General features: G+C 43.8%; 1 protein-coding gene across 1 annotated transcript in view; it reads right to left on the reverse strand.

The window, feature by feature from the left end:
* Nucleotides 1–22560, reverse strand: part of LOC111148271 (ubiquitin specific peptidase 13) — a 107651-nt gene that overhangs the window by 30857 nt on the left and 54234 nt on the right. Inside the window, exons 7-13 of the mRNA XM_022504743.1 lie at nt 21424–21518; nt 19930–20117; nt 17916–17987; nt 17460–17553; nt 8275–8400; nt 7081–7234; nt 5346–5520 (exon numbers count right to left, since the gene is read on the reverse strand). Of these exons, the coding sequence (XP_022360451.1) occupies nt 5346–5520; nt 7081–7234; nt 8275–8400; nt 17460–17553; nt 17916–17987; nt 19930–20117; nt 21424–21518 (904 nt within the window). The remainder of the gene's footprint in view (nt 1–5345; nt 5521–7080; nt 7235–8274; nt 8401–17459; nt 17554–17915; nt 17988–19929; nt 20118–21423; nt 21519–22560) is intronic.

The following is a 22560-nucleotide window of genomic DNA, read 5'->3' on the forward strand; positions in this document are numbered from 1 at the left end:
GTGTGTGTGTGTGTGTGTACATATGTGTATATACATACACATACATATATATTTAATAATTTAAGGTTCAGATTTCGATATTTTAGCTAAGTATCTAAAATATCGAAATCTGAACCTTAAATTTTTCAATTAACACATATGGTCAATATCTCGAGTTTCCCCTTCAAACGTTCAGGAATTGCCTGGACTTTGGTTTGACGATTTTATGCAGATTATTCACCCAGGACACCAAAGTCATGCCTGGTTCCAGTTCATTTTCTCCACATGTTTATAACAACCATTTCTGTGTCAGTGTCAATGTGGATAGAGTAGGTACATGTAAGAAAGAAAATAAGCTGCAGGCAAATACTATATGTATCTTCTAAAATAACAGATTCTAGAACACCATCCGCACAAACTCTAAGTCATTGCCTTCTACTTGGAATGTATCCACCCAGAATTCAGAAAGCAACTACAAGTGCATTGCTGCCCCCTAGTGTACAAGAGAAGCCATAGTACAGGGACAGAGCACTATGCAGAAAAAGGGCCAAAGGATGTGGATTTGGGTCTAAGATATGCTACATGATTCACTCCAAATGTGAACAAATCACTGACCCTCCATGAGGGTCACATCTACAAAACAAATTTACTAATAATAGCTACCTGACAGGGCAATGCGATGTTCCTGAAATGATGTGAAACCACTTGGCACACTAGAATATACACTCCGAATTCCTAGGGAATTAGCATGATGATCTGGTCATAAAAGAGCTACAATCCACCAGGTGTTGGACACGGACTTGAGCTGTCGCTGACTTGTTCTTTGCCCCAGGCAAGTCACTTAACCTCTCTGGATCTCAAATTCTCCATCACAAGGACAGTAGAAGGGTATAGGCAATAATGTAAGGGAGTTTTTTTCAAAAAAAATAAATAAATAAAGGAGCTTAACCATCCTAAGGAACTCATCTATCATTATCCTGGTTCATTCTTTGGAAATTATCATACTATCTCTAATTAGGTTTTCCTATCTTCTGAGAGGCAATAATAAACATCATTCTTACTTAAATATAGCCAAGTCCTAATTTCCCTGAAACCCAACAAACTCCATCCAGTGTTTTCAACTAACATAAAAATATCACCTTTCTTTTTTTTTTTTTTTTAAAGATTTTATTTATTTATCTGACAGAGAGAGATCACAAGCAGGCAGAGAGGCAGGCAGAGAGAGAGGAGGAAGCAGGCTCCCCGCCGAGCAGAGAGCCCGATGCGGGGCTCGATCCCAGGACCCTGAGATCATGACCTGAGCCGAAGGCAGCGGCTTAACCCACTGAGCCACCCAGGCGCCCCAAATATCACCTTTCTGATTGACCTCTTCCTCTTATCACATCAGCTTAAAAGCTGGAAAGTACAGAACAGTGAGACCAACCAAAAGTCATCAGTAAATCAATGATCTCCAAAATGTGGTTCAGAAACCCTAAGATTCTTGCAGTTGCTCTGTGGTCAGTAACTGGGTGAGTAAAACAACTGGTGACAGCATGGAGCAAGGGGCAGTGCAGGGAACTGGAGGCGGGGTTGAATGGGAGAGGGGTGGATAATTTAACATACCCCTTTGTTATGGGTAACTCCCAACCTGAGAGTACCAGACATCAGGTTAGATGACACCCACATTTACATCCGCCCTATTGGGTAAACACGCTTTATTCATTTCTGTAGCCTCTACAGGGTCTCAAATTGAATCACACAAGTATTAACTGCTCAATATATATTTGTTCAAAATAATATCAAAAGTAGTAATTAGCATTCATTAATTGCAGGCTTGGGACATCAACTCCTGAAATCTAACAAAGTTGTAAATGATGCACCGCTTACTCTTTTATTCCTAAAATTCATTCCTGGAAATTAAAATTTTTCTTGAAAATTTCTGTATTAAGACCACTGGAGTGTAAATCATTCAAAAGATCTAGGTAGACACACAACAAATTTACCTCCAAAAACTGCTATGGGAACTAAATGAGTCAGGACACAAAGTGCTTAAAATAGTGCTTGACAACACTATTATGCTGTCTATTGACTACCTATTATCATTATCCTATCAATTGTTCACTAATTACAATCGAGGCAAAAACACCACAAATGTTTTAATAAGAAAAATATATAAGCTGTCCCTCCCCATGAAATTAAGATTGTCTATTGTACTGAAAACCTGGCAACTAAAAAAACACAGCACAGTTCTATCCTTTCCATTAAATATGTTGAAAATATGATAATTAATTAACCACAAACTGTACAACCCAAGGCCAAAAAAAGGAAAGGAAAGATAAAAACAATGGTTATAACAATCACAGCATACGCTTACTCTGCACAAGGCAGTATACAAAGCACTTTGCAAAGTTTCTCTCTCCTTACTCTTCACTCCAACCCTATGAAGAAAGTATTATTATCCCGCTTACAGTTAAGGAAACAGTGTCTTGGGGTCACTTGGCCAAGATCATGTCTCAGTAAGTTCTACACTGGGGATTCAAGCACTGCCCGTCCACCTAGAGCTTGTGCTCTGGAACCCCACACTGTGCTCTCCTCTTCATAAATGACAAAAGTCAAAACAAAATCTCTCCCTATTGACCTTTAACGCATGAGTTGCTTGACAGCAGGACCTAGGTCTTGTTCGGCTCATTGCCTAGGATATTCCTGGTGAACAATAATACTTGCTGGGTGAATGAACTTTCCAGACACTAATATTCTTCCCAGAAACAGCCCGTTCAGGACTATTTAAGGCAAGAGCCTTTATGTCTGGTCCATACTAGCCAAAACTCTACAAAAAGGACATCTTTTGCCTCTTCCTGGCCTTTCAGGCTCTGGGTCTAACACAAGAAAAATTCAAGGCCCCAAACTAACATAGGGAAGAGATCATGTCTATACTGCTGGAAATAAGAAAAAGAAAAAAAATCTATTAGGAACCCACCCAAAACTAATATTTGAAACATGATAAGAACTAATAAGGAATATGCAAGTCTACATAAGGATTACAAGGATATGAGAATAAGCAAGCATGATCAAAAATATGGGATAATACATATAAGAGGGATTAAGGGTTTAAACTTTGAATTCAATCAGTTTGAATGAATTCCAGGTCTGCCACCTACTGGCCTATTACTTCTCTTTTTATTTTCTTATCCATAAAATGGGGAGAATAGTAGCACCTACCCCTTAGTAATACCAAGAGGATTAAAGGTTAATTGATGGTAAGTGCTTAACACATGACCTGGAATGATATATGGACAAATATGGTAGTTGCTTTATTAACCTAAAACATGTTTTCTCCTTTTCCACAAAGACCAGTTTTCAATTAACAACTGGATATATCCAATATTCATTTTTTTCATACACATAAAACCATGAGGGCACATATACATATAAAAGATGAAAAGGAAAAATCCATTGAATATCTACTGTTAAGGATTAGAGAAAGCAGAAACCCCTCTCCTAGACAGCTACATTAGCACTGCCTACAACTAAATATTTCATAGCATTTGAGGAGAAAACCGGGTAAGCAAGCATCATTCCTCCATTACAGATGGAAGAAGGACATTGTGTGGTGACTTTGCCTTAGGATAGAACATACGCTGGAAAGGGGACACAGGAGATGAATCCAGATTTCCCAGCCACTTGCCCCAGGGCGAGAGCCTCCGTCTCTACAAAGCCAATGCCTCCCTACTCCATTTTAATGATGGGCCTTCTGTTAGTGATGAGAAGACTCCTTCCCACAGGCCCAGAGAGTATGTCAGAACTTGCACTTCTAAGACATGAGGCTACTTTTCTGAAGAGCAGAAAAGGGTGGGTAAGTAGACAGGGAAATGAAGAACACCTGATGCTGGTCACTTTCTAGGAGGTCAGGTCCCCTGATCACTTCTATGCCCCACATGGAATCAGAATTCAAGTGCAAAGAGAGAAGAATCCAGGTTTGAGAAACCTACCTATGGTCAATAATTAAAGTAAAAAAAAAATGTTGTACACCTTAAACGTACAACAATAGTATTTTATCTCAATATGTATCAATATATGTCAATATCTCAATACTATCAATGATATTCAATAAAGCTGGGGGGGATAATGAAAGAAATTGGGTCTATCACTAAGATAGTGTATAGATGTCTAACTGCCCAATGATGGCTCCAGGTTTCAGTGAAGTGAGTCTCATGCATTGAACATACCAACTCACTAACACTTCTCTGTGAGGACACACACACACACACACACACACACATCCCTTAACTGAGCAACCCTAGGATGAAAACTTACTCCACAATGGATAATTAATAACTGAATGGACTATTATTAATCTCATTTGGATATGAACATTTTTATAAAAATTATTTTAAGAAAACATGGCCTTTTTTAACTTTTAAAATAAATTCTTTCTGTTTTCCCATTTTTAACATAGGAGGTCAATCATCTGAAACAAAGAAGAATCCCAAGCGATGGCTATTGCAGGGAATAACTGATTTAAGTCTGACTGCGACTTGAGGTGATAAAAACATCCAGCAGTAGCTCTTCTGCCTTCACGACCCTGTGCATCAAAGTAGAGCTCAATTTTAGCTAGAAGGACAGACAGCCAAAGAATACCCAAAAGAAGTAAGATTCCCAGAGCCAAACTTTCAGATCTACCTTCATTTTATGCCTCTGTGAGTACTCTTTTTCTAATTGTATGATGTGCATTGGCTAGGACTTGACTGTATAAAATCAGTTAATCAAGTGCAGGAAAAAATGTTTTATGTGCCTGACAATGAGGCACAAGATGGGGAAACAGCATTTTCTATGTCCCAAGCAACTCATCAGAACAATCAGGAGATATATGTCTACTTCGAGATGTCCCAAAAGGCCCAGTCACCAAATGCTAAGCCAAGTCTTTAATTATGGAATTAAAATCTATCATAGGGGAGTTTAAATATTGAAGACTACCATAAGTATTTCTGTAATCTCTTCATTAATAGATTCTTGCCATGTGGTGGGGGAGGGGTGGTTAGGAGGTCCTTGGCAAAAAAAAAAAAAAAAAAGCAAATTCCTAATAAAGGATAAACCACAACCTTCCTTAAAAAAAGAAAGAAAGAAAGAAAAGAGAAGACATTCCCTTGCTAGCACACAACATAAATTATAAGCCTGGTTTCTTGGACAGGCCTCACACGAGTGAGCTCTATGAAAATTAGGGTTGCACAAATCATAACCCCATCTCACCACACCTGAGAAAGCGTGGGCAGACTCATAGAACACCCGCCACCTCTCCCTGACCCAGTCCCAACCTCTTAAGCGCCCCTCCTTACCCCACTACTGCCACACAAGCACAAACACAAAAGCGTACACACATGTGTACTTACTTCACACCCGCAGATTTTGCTTGTAGGGCGCTGCTCCAGAAATCATCTACGTTTTCCGGTTCAGAAAAGGCCTGAAGGCAGGCACTAAATGGTATCTTGGCGCGAACCAACTCGGGAAGGGGTCTTCTGTTTGCTTCTGCTTCCCTTCTCGTTAACTCATAGGCAATCAGTTCATCTGAGTAAAAGAGCAAATGAATGACTCAATCTATCTTCCTGAAGTACAAAACACCCACTTTGGCCAATCTTCCTAAAGGTGTCTGGGCTGGGCCATGATTCTAACCAATACTTCTCAGACAACTTCAGGTTGAGGTTACAAACAAGTTCAGATAGCAGAGCTACCAACCTAAAAGGACTTTCTATAGGATTCCTGCTCAAACGATTAAATACCAAGGGAAAAAGAAGACAGCACACCATCAACTTCCCAGGAGTCAGCAGATCTGCTCTTGGAAACTGCCTACAAGTCAAAATTTTATATAGTTTTGATGGGGTCTTTCTGGGAATTCATTTTGTTTACAAAAAAAAAAAATCACTCCTGATTTATCAGTTTTGGGGCACCCTTATGCACCTATGTGTTTTCTTAAGCACACCTGAATATGGGTTTAAAATTCATTGTCCAGTCCACAACCAGTTTATGATGTACTTTTATCTAGGATGCCAGTATTAGGCATCCCAACAATCAATTTCCAGGGACTACGTTATAAATCTTTCTGAAAAAGAATAGTTACTCTTCATAAATTATAAACAATGGGTTAGAGAGGATCACAGAACTGAGTGGAACATCCCCGAGGCTGGCAAGAGAAAGCAATTAAGCCTAATTCTAGAAAGGAAACAAACCACAGTCCCCTACCCTCATTTCTACCTTATATAATGGATAAGAATTTAGAAACTGGCCAAAAGCTGCAAGAGCATGTAGAAAATGGAAATCATTTCACCTTAAAATCATCATAATCATCGCTTGTCTATTAGCACAACAAACTGACCCCACTCCAAAAAAAGAGAAAGGAAGGCCACCCAGTGAGTTACTGACCTTTACAGAAATGACCAGTTCACAGACATAAGCAATATAGCATACATTTTACCTTTTTTCTGCTTTTTAATGTTAATTCTAAGAAATACCATTCACCTATTTTGCCAGGAAAGAACCAGACAGACTGATTGAAGGACTTCCCCTCAGATCCCAGCAGTTCCTCCACCTCCTTCCTGTTCCCGAAGTCCAAAGACCCTTCTAATGGGCCTCGCTCCTACAGGAGCCCTGCCGGCTGCATCTCCCACTAGGGGCATCTTCAATACTCAGATGCCAAAGTCCGATTATTTCAGGAGGTCGCTGCTAGAACGTCTCACCTCGAAAAATGCCGTTCTGATCATTTCCCCCAGAATTTATGTCACAACTCATGAGTGCTAGCATTAAAGAATTTTCCACATCTATAAGTACAAATAATGTTCCTCCAAAGTAAGCTGACTCCAAGCCAACCAGCTGATCAAATTTATAGGCTCTAAAACAGGTTCTGCCCATAATCCCTCCAACAAAAACCCGTGATGTGTCTGACTCTTCTCACAAGAAAGGCACATGGGGACTGGGGAAAAGAGGAAAAGAGAGGTGCGAACCAGACACCATCTGGGCTGGGTCTCCTCCTGACTCCACTGAGCAGTGAGTAAACCGCGTTATCTCCGATTCAAGGGTTTGTTTGCACGTATGAGGAAGCACATCACCAAGTTCCCAGTTTGGGACCGTTACCCTTGTTCGTTGCTGCCTCCATGGCCACAGGTAACTGCATCAGGTAATCCACCCTCTCCGTGTAGCGGACTTTTCGTGTCTGACAGCACTGAATACGTTCTTCCACCAAAAACCGAAAAACATCGCTTGGGTTTTCTGAGCCAATGCGATTCCTCTGCAGGTTTGATTAGATCAGGTCAGTAAACGTATGAATATTAACTCATGAATAAAAATTGGCACAGAAGCGAATATATAAATCTGGAGTAAGGATCTGGCATTACTAAGTGTTTCCTCTGGCATGGCCGTTCACCAGAGTACTTTAATAACAAGGCACGGGCATATATCCAAAAACAGGGGACTGGTTAAATAAACTATAGCTGACCATGTGAATGAACATGATGCAGCCACTAACAGTTTTTTGGGGGGGTTTTTTGCCCTGCAAAAATTAAGGCACATATGATACGATCATGGAAATGCATTGGTGTAAATTATACACAAAAAAGAAACCATGCTACATTCAAATATGTCATGATGTGGCAAAACATTCACAACAGAGTAAGTGGAAACCGATGCTTATAAAACAGCATGGAGAGAATCAATAAATGCACCGAGAAAGTGTCTGGTAGGTCAGAAACCGAAATGTTAGCACTGCTTAATTGTAGGGGCTGTTACCACTGGCTATTTTGATTTTCTCCTTTGTGCCTTTTTAATCTTCCACAGAGAATATTTTTGTAATCAGAAAAAAAAAAAGAAGTTGCTTTTTAAAAGGGAGAAGAAAGCCTTTAATCACAAATTCTTGGTAGCTTTTAAGAACCACAGCACGGAATGTGACTCAGCTCTGCTGGGACCAAAGTGTGACCATCTCTGAGTGGGGGCACAAGGACACCAAATACCACACTGGACTCTTAAGCAGCTTTGTCATGGAGACCAAAAAAAAACTTTTGAATTAAATAATGGACAAACATTCCTTTAAGCACAAATTAAAAGGAGGACGGGGAGATCCAGAAGTGCTAGAAAGGAGAACATGCACAGCGATCACCCCACGTGGGCTGAGAAGACAAAGCCTCACGCTGATGCAGCACCAGCTAGGACTGTGACAGATTCAGGAAAGGGGCTGAGGTCCCCACCAGAGGGGACCACTAGAGAGGACTGCCCCCAGGCGCTGGGCACCCTTCTTACAACCTTTTGAGCATTTCTGAAGATGTACTTACTCACCTCTACTAGATTCACCAGGTGCAAGAAAAACTCCTGGGCATCCTGCTGTCTGTTAGAGGAGAACTCCGGGTGGCTCTTGCTTACAAAGGCCTTAAACATGCGTGGAGAGATCCCATTCTGTTGAGGCTGCAATATAAAAGTAAAACCAACTCATCACACTTTCCTACGCACTCACGGCACGAAGCGGAGTAGGGATTACCATAAACCCCAATTTTCAGATGAGACAACTGAAGCTAAACAACAGAGGCTAAACAATGTTAAGAGCCAACATTCACTGGATGTTTTCTGTGCAGCGGGCACCACACTAACAAGACATGATAAACACCCCCACTTTCTAAGGTCCGTCTTCACAGGGTTTGCTCCACAGTGGCCAAGCCAGTCTGTGACAGCCCACTTCAGGGCAGGCTAGAGAGGCCTGAGTGGGGGTCCTCGGAAGGAAGTCAATGGAGAGGAGCACTCTCCGCACCTTCCTTCCCTCCCCACAAGAGGGCAGGAGAGAAGCCCTGGTAGAGACGGGGTACAGGCATACCTCGTTAGATCGTGCTTTGCTTTATTGTGATTTGACCATATGGTGCTTTTTACAAATTGAAGGTTCGTGGCAGCCCTGCGTCTAGCAAGTCTACTGGTGCCATTTTTCCAATGGCATTTGCTCATGTTGTGCCTGTGTGTCCAATATTGGTTATTCTGGAAATATTTTGAACTTCTTCATTATTATTCTATTTGTTATGGTGATCTGCAGTCAGTAATTACAACTCACTGGAAACCCAGATGATGGTTAGCATTTTTCAGCAATAAGGTGTTTTTAATTAAGGTACATAGATTGTTTTTTTAGACATAATGCTGTTGCACACTCAATAAACCAGAGTATCATGTAAACATCACTTTGATATGCACTGGGAAACCAAAAAATTCATTTGGCTCACTTGACTGCAACAGTCCCTTTGTTGTGGTAGCCTTGGAACGGAACCCACGTTCTCTCCGAGGTATGCCTATTCTTGCAAGAGCGGGAAATGACACCCTAGTAACTGTCGTAGAGGTATGTAGGTGCCCATATCTGCCCTGGGCTCTTTCTGGATCAGAGCATGGTTGTTCCCAGGAGCTTGCCCTTCGCCGGCAGACACTGGAGAAGCCTGGCAGCAATGACCAGGATGACAGAGTGGGAAGAGTGGGTGGCAAGGACAACTCTGGAGGACAAGGATATGTAAATGTCCCTGGGGACCAGAAGCATAGCTCAGAAGATCGCCAGGCTCCTTCAGAAAGGACACTGCCTAAGACGATGGAAGGCGGGCCGGCGCAGAAGACTTGAGGCTGGAGCCGAGGTGGGGGTTACAGAGGCCAGCTGCACAGAGCATCAGAGAGAGGTCCCAGAGAGGTCCCTAAGTGGACAAGCACAGAAGAGGGACATCTCTAAAGAGCCACTAATGTGCCCTTACAAAAAGGCTAGACATGAGAGCCAGGAGGGAGCCAAACGCACTAGCTCAGCAAAAGGCTCTGCCTCTTGTCTAATGTCTCCATCCCATGGACCCTGCTTGACTCTAGTGGGGCCAGAGTTGGAGGAAGCAAGGATGAAAAATGACCAGAGGATGCTGATGCTAACCCTTGCACACCACTGGTTTCCAAGACTCAGAAGCTAGGGAGTGGGGAAAAGCTTTCAACTGCCTTTGATGTGAACTGGACTTTTTTAAAGCTGGTAATCTCCAGGAATCACTGGAAATCTAGGCGATCTGCCTGTGATGCTCTGAAGAGGCAGAGTGGGATGAGTCCACAGGGCCACTGAGGACAGAGATGGGCTCATGAGAAAGCTGATTCCTGAGTTCCCTCCAAGTTCATGCATCTAATAATGGTGTTACCTGTCACTTCATTTCATACTCAACAATCACCCTGTGGAGAGGGTACTGCTATTATCCTCGTTTTACAGCTAGGGGAACAGAGATGGGCAAAGAAGTGCCAGAAAGGTCTTCCAACTCAAGGAGGTCCTCCAGACAGATTACCATGCAGCTAACACAGCAGAAGCAGAATGAAGTCCAGGTTCTGATTCCAATTCTAGGCTCTCCCACACAAAGATGGGAATGGCAGCTGGAGCCCCTAGTAGGTCTCAGTGAGACATACCCCACCTTGGCAAACAAGCAAAGGAAGAAGTTCGTGTACCCCACAAAGTATGTAGCTGCTGCCCACACACGTCGTCTCAAGACCTCCACTTGCTCCGTTCTGGGCCACATTCCCATCTAGATCCGGGAAGCGTGCTCCCTGGGCCATCACTGGGCACACAGCACAAAGTGCCTCCCACTTCCTTCAACTTTCAGTCTGCCCTAGCCCATCTCCTCAGCTTGACAGTGGACCTTGGCCGGTGGAGGCCACATCTCACAGTCCTTTGGGATCTCCTGGACATCTAGGCAGCGCCTAGGTGTGCACAGTCACACAGTCAGATCCAACAGGGGATGGGAAAACTCCCTTATCCACCTCCCTGCAGCTCCCCAACACATGTTCTAATAAAATTAGGGTGAAGTGTCCTGTCTTGCTGAATATATACCTGACCTTGTCATCCTGTATTTACTAACCACGTACTTCACACAGACCCCTGGGGCTTCTGCCTTCCGAGAGCTGAGAGACCGTGGGGAAATGAGAGACAACCCATGTATCTATGACAAACGCTGAGGGACACTGCCCAGGACCTGGAATAGTGCCAGCGGCTCTTAGAGGAGAACAGCCGAAGTGGCAGCATGTGGGCTTCTGAGGATGTGGAAACCATACATAAATGCCCATCCTGCACACACCCCTGGCTTCTGATGTGCTTCCAGTGCTAGGTAAAGGCCGCTATTTACCTGGCAATTAAATATTCCTGTATGTATATACCTCCTGAAAAAGATGTAACAACTACAACTCTCTTTACTCACACTGCTGATGTCTATAAGCTTCGCAGCAGCCAACACAAGCAAGAAAAAGTCATGCCTGATCTTTGCATAATGGCTAACATGTATTCATCCATTTAACAGAAATTTATGAAGTGCTCTAACATATCAACATTATTCTAGGAACTTGGATGAACACGTACTAGGTGCCAGGCATAGTTCCGAGAACCTTATACATGCATCTTGCTTAACTCACTTAACCTAATGAGGAGGAGGAGGAGGAGGAGAAGGAGGAGGAAGATTCTCTCCACTTGACAGATGAGGAAACTGAGGCAAAGCAGCGTTGAGTAACTGGCTCAGCACCACACAGCTACAAAAGTCAGTCACTTGCTGTCCCTCCATCTCTCTGTCTGTGTGTCCGTCTGTCTCCCTTTATCCCATGTCTTAATATCACCTTCACACACTAGTTCTCATCTCTGGTGGCCCTGAGTCCATCTTACCAGTTGCTAAGAAAGGAAGACAGTATGTCTCAGGGCACCACTTGGAATCCATCTTTTCACCTTGGGCATCTCTCTTTAGGTCTTCCCATAAGCACGCACTCACTGCCTGCTGCGGATGGCATTTCTCCTGCCATCTGGGTTTCCACTTGATGGGATTGCCTGTCCCCATCAAAGCAGCTGCCTTGGGAAGTTCAACAAGTCAGGAAATTCAGAAAATCTGGCTGCTGCGCTTCACCACTGTGTGGTTGTGTAACTGGAAGGAGTCTCAAGCGGGACCCTGGTGAAACCCCCAGAACCTCGGCCCTGCACCTGGACCGTGGTCCAGCATCCTTCACGAGCCACACCTCTACTCTTTCTCTACCGATTTCGTTTCCTTGTTTTCTCTCGACTGACCTTTCTTAATCCTTTGTTCCATCCTCTGCCAGCTATAGCTTGAGAACTATTGATCATTGGAAAGCTATTTGAAAAGGCTTCCTAACCAGAGAGAAGCTATGTCTCCCTCTCCCCGTCACACTGCAGACCAACTCCTGAATTTCGCAGCTGGGTTTGAGCCTTTTAGTTCCAACTAGACTACTCCACAGTTAATGCCTTGATCATCAGCTGGCCTGGCTGCCTGCATCCATGTCCCACGCCTATTCTACCTGACTGCAGAGGGGAAGTCCCCCCTAATTCCCTCACTCAACGAATAGTACCTTCCCTTCATACCTAGTATAGTAGAAAGTCTTCCAGATCTAGCTTCCAGCTTATCAGAAACACAAGCTGAACAAGACAACAATCTTTAAAGTGATCCTGGGGCAAATGATTCAGCTCCTTCCACCAATCGACAGCTTGCAGAAAGAAAAGGAGGGGGAATTATAAAAGTCATCTTTGACACTGCAGGGGAAAATCCAGACCTGAACTGGGTATTAGATGATGCTGAGGAACAGTTACTAATTTTGTGGGTGTGCTTCTAACACTTGAAACAACTTTTAACATGATTTTTATGTGGCAAAACAAAAGGTATTCTAGTCACAGATGTGTGCTAACATTTACAGGTGACAAGAAGGATGCTTGGATTTTGTGTTAATACGCTGCAGGGAAGGGGAGGGACAGGAAGGGGAGGACAGAGGGAGGGGAAGAAAAAGTTGAGCCTAGAGGAGATTACTGAAACCAGACTGGTAGAATGGCAATTGCTAAAGCTACACAATGCTACTTGTATGCATACTGGAAAATTTAAAAAAAAAAAAAAAATTGAAGACCAGGCTCTGAATAAGGCAGCTAATACTTAAAAGAAACCAAAAGTCAAAATAAGAACCAAAGAACTAAGTCAAAGAAACCACGTCTCCTAATTGTCAACACATCACTGATATCATCCCAAAGTCCCCTATGGGTCTATCACCGCACACGAGGAGAGGGAGTGACCAGACTTGACCAAGAGTCAGACCTGCCTTCAGGAAGCACGCATTCTCACCCACGAGCTGGCTCTTACACAGCTGAAGCCATGACTAGTCCCAACAACTAACTCTATTAGGAGGGAGCCCCAGGAGTCTCTAAAATAGCAACCACCTAAGGAACCTGTCATATTTATAGGATACTGTACTTACTTCCTCCATCAGCAATTGCAAAACAGATCAGCTGAAATTAGCAAGAGGACTACAGTGTTCAGAATCTTTCCCAAATGCTTACACAAGACTTTCTGTTTAGCTCTGCACTAAGAAGATAGCCGGACACTCCTCACTCACATTCCTCTGAGCCTAATGCTTTAATTAATACACACATAGCAAGAGTGGGGCTTTGTATCACATTAGAGCAACACCTGCACAGACATTCACACAGTAAAACTCCAGGAATAAAAAGAAAGGTAGACACATCCCAGCCTGCCCCTAATACACAGGTGTATGGCATCTGTTTTAACCTTAACCTGGTTTAAGGTTTAACCTTAAACCATAAACCTTGGATCTAACCCAGTTCCTAACCAGATCCAGCTAAAGGAACAGAGTGCCTTCCCCCAAGCTATTTTTCATATTTCAAAAAGTGAGTTAGAAACGTTACATTTGGGGCGCCTGGGTGGCTCAGTGGGTTAAGCCTCTGCCTTCGGCTCGGGTCATGATCTCAGGGTCCTGGGATTGAGCCTCACATCGGGTTCTTTGCTTGGCAGGGAGCCTGCTTCCCCAAAACCTCTCTCTGCCTGCCTCTCTGTCTACTTGTGATCTCTGTCAAATAAATAAATAAAATCTTAAAAAAAAAAAAAAGAAATGCAGTTTGTTTGAAACATAGAATTGTTTTAAACATGTTCTCTTCGGAAGGAGAAATAAATTACAGAATATTCAGCATTAAAATGTGTGAAAGCGTGGTCTCAGACTGCATAAGATCAAGAGTAAATTTTTTGAAGAAATAAAAGTGTCCCTTTATAGTGAGAGGTTTTATCTACTGTGGATGCAACTTAATTTTAAAAATCAATTCAACACATTTATGTAGAAACGGCAGTGCCCAAAACAAATACCACAAATCTTTTTATAGAAGAAAATGTGAAGTAAGCATGCACATATAAAAACTAGATTTCACCTTGGTCTGTAGAAGACCAATTTAATACCAGGAAGCATGTAGCCTAGAAATGCAAGACAGAGGCACTGGGAAACAAGTTGACGGGCCATCTGGTAATTCTGCAGACTTTAAGGACCCCCTTTTGTCATCCGCCTACACCATCCACACACTGAGGCACTTGGACACCTGAAGTAAATGCTGGAACAACTGTGGGGTAAGCAGGATCATGTAGAGGTCAAAAGCAGATGCAGGGGCCAGCCCGCTAGGTATGAATCCCAGCCCTGTCACTCTCTGGCTGTGTAACCTCATGCAGGTTTTCTGTGCGTTAGTGAGCATACAGAAAGAGCCTGGCCTTTCATAAGCAATCTTAGTTATTAGTACCAAAGCCGGCAGGGGGCCCTATAAAAAGGCACTCCCGCCACATGGCTCTGACTCCTTTCTTGCTCTCTCTCCCTTCCAACCCACATTCCTCTTGTGATCCATCCCCTTCTCTGGTCTTGTATGCCTTCTTTCTTCTCTTAGGGCATTTCAGGCACATTACCAATCACAAATGCCACAGACCTGACACAAGGTCACCTGACCAAAGGGCTTCTGACCCCTGAGAGAAGAAAGAGTCCCACAAATCGGTTTCTCTGAAACCAACTGCCAGTGAAAATCCTGATGCCTCAGAAAGTAATTCCCTCCGCAGTCAAGGGGAATGGAGATTTTACTGTGAAATACTTGCCTGTTCAAGTAACAGATTAAAAGTGATTCCTCCAGGGCCACAGAGAATATCATATGGTCAAGCTCATTTTGAACACTAAAGGTACCCTACTGGTGCCTGAGCCAAAGACGTATATTCCACCCAGCTAGACGGGTCTTCCCCACCACTCCCAAGATGCACACCATACTACTGGTCACATTCAAGATTCTTCATTGAAGACCACTAGATCATGGCACCACAGGGCAGGAAAGGATTTTACAGATCATCTAGATCAAAGGTCACACACTGAAATACAACAGCGTACCTGCCAAGTCATGAATCACAAAGGGACTGGAACCAGCTGGGGACTGTGTGTCCTGTTTGAAGGAGGGCTGCTACTCAGCTCCAGCCATCTGCTGTCATGGGCCTGGAACTGCTACAGGGTCTGACTGTTTAAGAGAACCTGGAAGTTCTGGGGCGCCTGGGTGGCTCAGTCAGTTAAGCATCCAACTCTTGGTTTCAGCTCAGGTCAAGGTCTCAGGACAATGAGATCGAGCTCCATATCAGGCTCCACACTGGGCACGGAGCCTGCTTAAGATTCTCTCTTTCCCTGTCCCTCTGCCCTTCTCCTGCCTGCCCCCACAACTTGCACTCACTCTCTCTCAAAAAGAAAAAGAGAGAGAAGCTGGAAATTTAGATGTTTATGTGCGGGCCAAGCAAAACACACCTACAGACCAAATATGGCCCAAATGCTGCCATACTACCCACGCTGGACCACACAAAGCAGGAGTTCAGACCAACATGTAGGCTTCAGACCCCAGGAGATCACAGAGCTACCACACAACGATCACTAAGCCCAATGGTGAGGAGGGGGCAAGGGCCTAAGCAGTCATTGTTCATAGCATGAAGAATGTGCCTTGCTCATAGAAGAACTATTCTTACTCTGATGTAAAAGGACATTTTAATATTAACAAAACCAAACTTTACTTGCAAACATCACCAAATTGATGATTTTCCATTCCATATTTTCTTAAATGAGTAGATTCCAAAAACACAACCGCAGGCGTGTAATATACCGAGATTTTATTTACACTGGAGAGACAACCCTCACACCTGTAACATTCACAACAACCACCTGGACTCATTCTGCCATTTGACTGCTGGGACTGGAAGTTTATGTGACTCCTGACAGAGCCCAGAAAGGAAGCCAGAGTGCCAAGACCCAGGCCAGGCTCCTTCACCACCACCAAGGAAGGTGGGCTCTGACCCAAAAGCAGCCCAAGAAGTGGCATAGCAGGGATGAAAACCCAGGATAAATGTCATGAAAAGAAAATGTTGTACCAAGTTGTTTTCACCAACACCTCTTCAAAGATTCACAGAGTCTCAGAGGTAGAAGAAGCCTGGATGACCCCTAGCCCCCAGCCCCACAACCAAACCATCCCTCCAGCTGCATCCCAGATGAGGGCCTTCCAGTCTTCAATGGATAAGGAACTTGGCATCTTGCCATGCTGGATAGCAATTCATCCTCCAGTCCCCATGCCACTCTATCCTCTTCAACCCCCTCCTACTCCCCATCTCCAAACACCGCCTCTAGGTGGTCCCTTCATACTCTGCCTTCTCTCAGTCGCTCCATTTCCCCAACTAGCTGGGTTCATTATGAACAAGAATCTATTCACTTTCAATTCCTGCTATCAATCTAGTTCAGGATGACTGACTTCAGGTGGGAGCACAGAGGCCAACACTTGAGAAACAGACTTGCCCACTAAGTCAAGACAGAGCCCGCTGAGGTCAGAGCAGGTGGTAGGGGAAAAGGGCATGCCCTCCACGAGACCACAAGCAATGCTATGAACCAGGCTGCCAAATGCACAGCCAGGTAAGCTGTGCCCAGCAGAATTTCAAGGGTACCCCTCAACAAGACCAGGTTGTGAGCAGTGCCCTCTGGAGCCATGCAACAGCCACCCAGGGAAGGGTCAGTAGCCTATTTGCAGGCACATGGAAATGCAAGTCTGGCTATTAGAAGACGGAGTACCTCTTTCAGTTATCCTATCATAAACAGTGACTGAGTGGCCAACTGAGTTTCTCATACCTGAGTGTGTTGACAAACCCCCTGGGAGCTTACCAAAAATGGGGACTGCCCAGACCTCTCCAGAAATTCAGAATCCTCAGCTCCTCAGTGGGAGTAGGGTGGAGAAAGGGGAAGAATAGGAATGTGTGTGCTGTTTATTAACAACCAGCTTCTGGAAAAATCCTAGCAAACAAAGTCGAGGCTTAGGAGGAGACAGATATTATAAGGGCCAAGATTATGTTACCAAGGAGAAAATGTTTCTATTTGTATAAGGCTTCTTCCTCCCATCTCAGCTCTATGTTACGAAGAACAGTGTTCTGAAAACCGTTTATGATGACACTCACTTATAATTCATAAAGCAACTGTCACTAGAAACACCAACCCTAGCTATTTCTTACCATCAGTTTTAAGAGCACACAGACACCCTAGACTCCAAAATAAAACAGTTATACTGACAGCTTGCTAAATTTATAGCCACCATGTGCCAAATCATAGGAAATCCACATTCTAGCTGGCAAAGGCTCCTCCTACCTGCATCTCAACACGGCAAACACTGGGACACATACCTTGTGTTCCTCCTTCATCACCTGTTCAATGAGCTCAGATTTCACTGGAGGTTTTGAATACTGGCCCGAGAGAAGGCCATGTCCTAACTTAGTCCTGCACAGGAGGGAGAAAGAAAAACAAAAAGGTCATTGTTGTTTCCCCATAAAGACATTAGCATTACCTATGAATGCTTTTAGGTGGAACATTTTAGCTTGATGACTCAAAAATAACTTATTTATTTGATTTTTCTCGATAAATGATGCCATTTCAAACCATCCTAGGTACTTTATAAATAACTATTAATGTATTTCTTCTTACAAAAGTAGCACATGCTCATTTTAGAACACTTTTATTACAGGAAAATTTTTTAAAAGAGAGAGAACTGCCTTTAATTCTGCAACCCAGCAATAACCATTATGCTCAATCACTGGGTATTTTCCTAAAATACTTTTAGATACTTTTCAATCAGTACTTACATCTGTGTGTTGAAGTCCTGTGTTGGATCTAAAGGAGAGTAGTCAAATATTCTTGGAAGATTTCCTACATACCTAGAAAATGAGAAGGGAGAGTCAAAACATAAAAACTGAAAGAACAGAAACAAAATAAGTGCCACCCTAGTGAAGAACTTTTTGCCTTTCATCCATTCACAGAAAACTTTTTCTGAGATCCTACCTCTGCAGCCATATTCATGGGCCTCCCTAAAATGCCCGTGCTTCTAGCAGTGGGTCTCAACCCTGGGTGCATGTTAGAATCACTTATAGAGTTTTTCCAGAAAATACCAAAGCCAGAGCCACCCCCAGATGTTCAAACAACACTGCCTGAGACTGAGGCCTGGAATTTGCCATCTTTTCAAAGTCCCCCAAGTTATTATAACATGTAGCCAGGGTCAAGAGCCACCAGTTTATGCCATCACAATTACCATTTCAAAAACAAATGGTAAGGAGCACCTGGGTGGCTCTGTCGTTAAGCATTTCCCTTCAGTTCGGGTCATGATCCCAGGCTCCTGGGATTGAGCCCCATGTCGGGCTCTGTGCTCTGTGGGGAGTCTGCTTCTCCCTCTCCCTCTGTCCGTCACTCTGCCTGCTTATGCTCTCTCTGTCTGTGTCTCTCTCTCTCTCTTTCTGTCAAATAATTTTTTTTAAAAAATGGTAAGGCTAGGAATTATGTCAATCCTATCAAAATGAACGATGATAATAGCAGTGACAAATACCACTTGTTGGGGGCTCTCTGTATAACCTGGTTGGGTTTTCGTTACAACCATACAAGGAAGGCATGGGTATAGTTACCCATTAGAGAGATGAGAAATCAGGATGCTTCCAAAGTTACTCAGGAAAGGAGTGATGAAACCCAGAGTGCACCCAGGCAGCCTGGCTCCAAACCCCTGCTTTGAAACACTCTGCCCTGTCCATGCTTCCTTGAGCAGGCCCCAGCCGCTGCCTTCTGACCAGCTTCTTTGACAGAGCAGTGCCAACTTCCACCACCCGTCTCTCATCTCATTTCTTTCACTTCTTAAGTTCATTTCCTATTGCACACCCTCTGCTTTATGCTGTTCATCTTTCCATCTTCAGGCTTTGACTCTCTGAGCGTGAAAGCTCTAGAGAGAAGAATCCAGAAGCAGATCCCTTTCCCTGGCACTTCATGCACCCAGCTCTGCCCACTTATCTGACCTCATTCCCATCCCTCTCCCTAGCCTACAGGGCCCCAGCCACGTGCCCTTCTTTGCCAGGACGTGCCAAGCTCACACCTGCTTCAAGGTCATGCCATCTGCTATCTCTTTCCCAGAATGTTCTCTCCACAGACCTTTGCTCCATCTCAGGTCTGTTTAAAAGGCACCTCCCCACCTCTCCTAAATCCCCAACACCTGACCCTGGCTGACTTTCTTCTTGGCATGCATCAGTACTTGCAATTTTATAACTTATCTCCTTGTTTATTATCTCTCTAGAGATTATATACTGGAGTATAATCTCAATGAAGGCAGATACATTTTCTAAATTACAGCATCTCCAGCACTAGAATAGCATATGACATGTAAAAGGCACCCAAAAAACAATTCGTTGAACAAATACATTCATATAATGTAATCATATAACCAATTTCCATAATTGATTACCTATAAACCAACAGAAAAGGGATTATTGTGACAAAGCCCTAGAAGAGAACCACACCACACTAGTAGTTAACAATGACCTCTACTACTGGACACCTGCAGGCACCTGCTGTACAAACTCTGAATTTGTACCCCAGATTATGTACCTATGTCAAAATTAACAGAGCCCACTTCTCTGGGACAGCCCCTTTCAAATTGCTTTCGGATATGTCACCTGATTCCTGTAACAACTGACAACAAGTTCTCACCCAGCTTCAGTGCAAGAAGCCACACCACGCAGTTATGGTGACATGTCCTACAGCTGAAGACAGGCTTCCCCGGCACACACTGTGATGGGCAAGGGCAGCGCTGTGTGCCCAGGTCCGTAGCAGGGGGACACTTACGCTCTCTGGAATTCTGGGATGCTGAAGATGGCCTGCATGACAGAACTCAGGTAGCAGCTGTTGCCCAGGTTCTTGAGACCCGTGTACCCAGGGCCATACATGGGCTTCAGCTTTGTCCCGGTCTCCTGGATCACTTCCCACTCGCTGACCCGTGGCTTGATGTCATTGTCCCGAAGCCCGTTCTCTGTCTGGGACAAAGTCATTGAAGGAAACCAACTTTAGTTGTATAATTATCACCCAAAGCTCACATCCCAAGAATTATTTCTAACAGCAATGGATATTCCTGCCCCTTTGTTCCCCAAGCTAAGCAGAAAAATCATTTAGTTAAAGAGATTGATGTAGTGATGGTGCACAAAACTGTCAATGTATTTAATGCCACAGATTGCACACTTAAAAATAGTTAAATTGGCGGGGCGCCTGGGTGGCTCAGTGAGTTAAAGCATCTGCTTTCGGCTCAGGTCATGATCTCAGGGTTGTGGGATCGAGCCCCACATCAGGCTTTCTGCTCAGCAGGGAGCCTGCTTCCTCCTCTCTCTCTGCCTGCCTCTCTGCCTGCTTGTGATCTCTGTCTGTCAAATAAATAAATAAAATCTTTTTAAAAAATCGTTAAATTGGCAAACTTTATATTACGTATGCCTTTCCACAGTAAATACACACACACACACTCTTTAAAGATTTAAAAATGAAAGGGAAAAGAGACTGAGAGGAAAGAAGATAGGAGGAAGAAAGACAAACAGGAACGGAAAGAAGCTAGTAATTTCAAGGAAAAATACAGTGCAATCCAGCAAACAGAAAGGCAAGGTCAATGGACAGGAAAATGAAGGAAAATCATGTGCCTTGGAAGTGCCTTGAAATAGGAGGAAGGTTTAAAGAGGAGCAGAGAACATAAATTAAAGGGGGACATGAGTGAGAATGAGGAGACAGAGGGGAGGAGAGCCCGAGGAGAGGGAGAAGGGCTGGGAGGGGAGGGCCCGAGCACAGCACGCACACCGCAGCAGCTCCTCACAGGAACGGGCGTTACACAGTCATGATACCAGCTTGAAAACACAATATCAAATGAAGCAAAGCTCTCCCCATCAACGACAACATGTTGGCTTCTTCTTTCCACCCCCGAGCTCAGCTTCCCCTCCTGAAATTAATTAAAGTGATGTCGGTCACAGCTAATTTTAAAGGTCATTTTCCAGTACCTTCTCGCTTCAGTGAACAAGGAGTGATTCATGCAACTCTCCATCAAAACAGACAGAAATTTCAGAAGTAAACTCCAACTAAAACAAATGGTACTTTTGACGAGGTGCCATTTTTATTATAACATAAAAAAAAATTTAGGCTGGTAGCCAAAAGAAAATGCTAATTAATTAAATTCAAGAAGTGAAGGCAAACATTAAAACCTGAAACCTATAAAAGTAAGATTCCTGTTACAGCAATTACATATTAAAGAAACTAAAGGGTTCCCTCCCAGCAAGGTAGGAATACAGACAAAGTAGACCTCCTTACCCCATGCATATGAAGCATATCGATTCCAAAATGCGCTAAGTGCTTGGCCAAATGAGGATCCAAAACAGGTTCCTCTTCTTGAAAAGAATAAACATCTACAAGGTGAAGAGAAAACAAGGAACGAGATCTTTAATCAAGTCCTTCAATATTCAACATGTATCTATTGAGCTCTCACTGTGCACCGGGCTTGGGGTACTTCGGTGAATAAAGCCAACAGAAACCTCCTGTGAGTTACACTCAGCTGGAGAAAAGACAGATGATCAACAACAAACATAATTAATAGGTCTATTTTGTAATTATACCCATATATCAATTTTTTACTTTTAGAAAGTTAATTTTTTAAAGGTTTTCTAAAACAAAAAAAAAAGAGAGAGAGAGAAAGCAGTGTCTAAAGTTAAAATAATTGAAATTAGACCAGTGTCCATGCCTAACAATTGATTTTATAACCAAAACCACACTGACATAACAACAGTGCAGGAGGAGGGAAGGGTGGGGGAGGAGAGAGTGGCACCACCTACCGTGGAAGGGAGAGCCTGTGAGGGGACAGAGGAGACACAGAGGCCCTCAGGAGCACCTGAATAGCTGGAGTGAGGTGTTAGGTCCAAGACAAAACAAAATTCTGCCTGTGGAATCCTCCACAGCCTCAGACCTGTCAGCTCGCCAGCTCCCACCTCCCACCTGCCCCTTCATCCCTTCTTTCCAACACTAGTGTCCGCCCCAGTGGACTCAGTGAAGACTGTTCAGTACGTACCAAATGTGTCCACCCCGTAGCACACACAGCAAATGAGGGTGCACATGGCCCAGCAGGGTAACTCGGGCGGTTCCTGGCCCACCAGTCCCAGGGCCTGAGGGATTGGCATCTTGGCCTTCTTGGCAAATCCCCGCAGAAGCTATGGAGTCCATCACCTTGTATGTCCTTACACAGTAGTGCAGTGTGGGGGAGGGGACAGATATCTTCAGGCCCATTTTGCAGATGAGGAAAAGAGGCTCACAAGGTTCAGTCATTTGCCTCAAACCCCACAGGTGGCCCAGAACTTAGGTATCCGGGCCCCTCACCCAGTCCTTTTTCTTCTACACCAGACTATTTCTTTAGCTCTCTCAGAAGACTCAGAGACTTGATGAAGCACCATTCCAAGC

This window comes from Enhydra lutris, unplaced genomic scaffold (genome assembly GCF_002288905.1).
Source record: "Enhydra lutris kenyoni isolate GAN:26980312 unplaced genomic scaffold, ASM228890v2 scaffoldscaffold2, whole genome shotgun sequence".
NCBI lineage: Eukaryota > Metazoa > Chordata > Mammalia > Carnivora > Mustelidae > Enhydra > Enhydra lutris.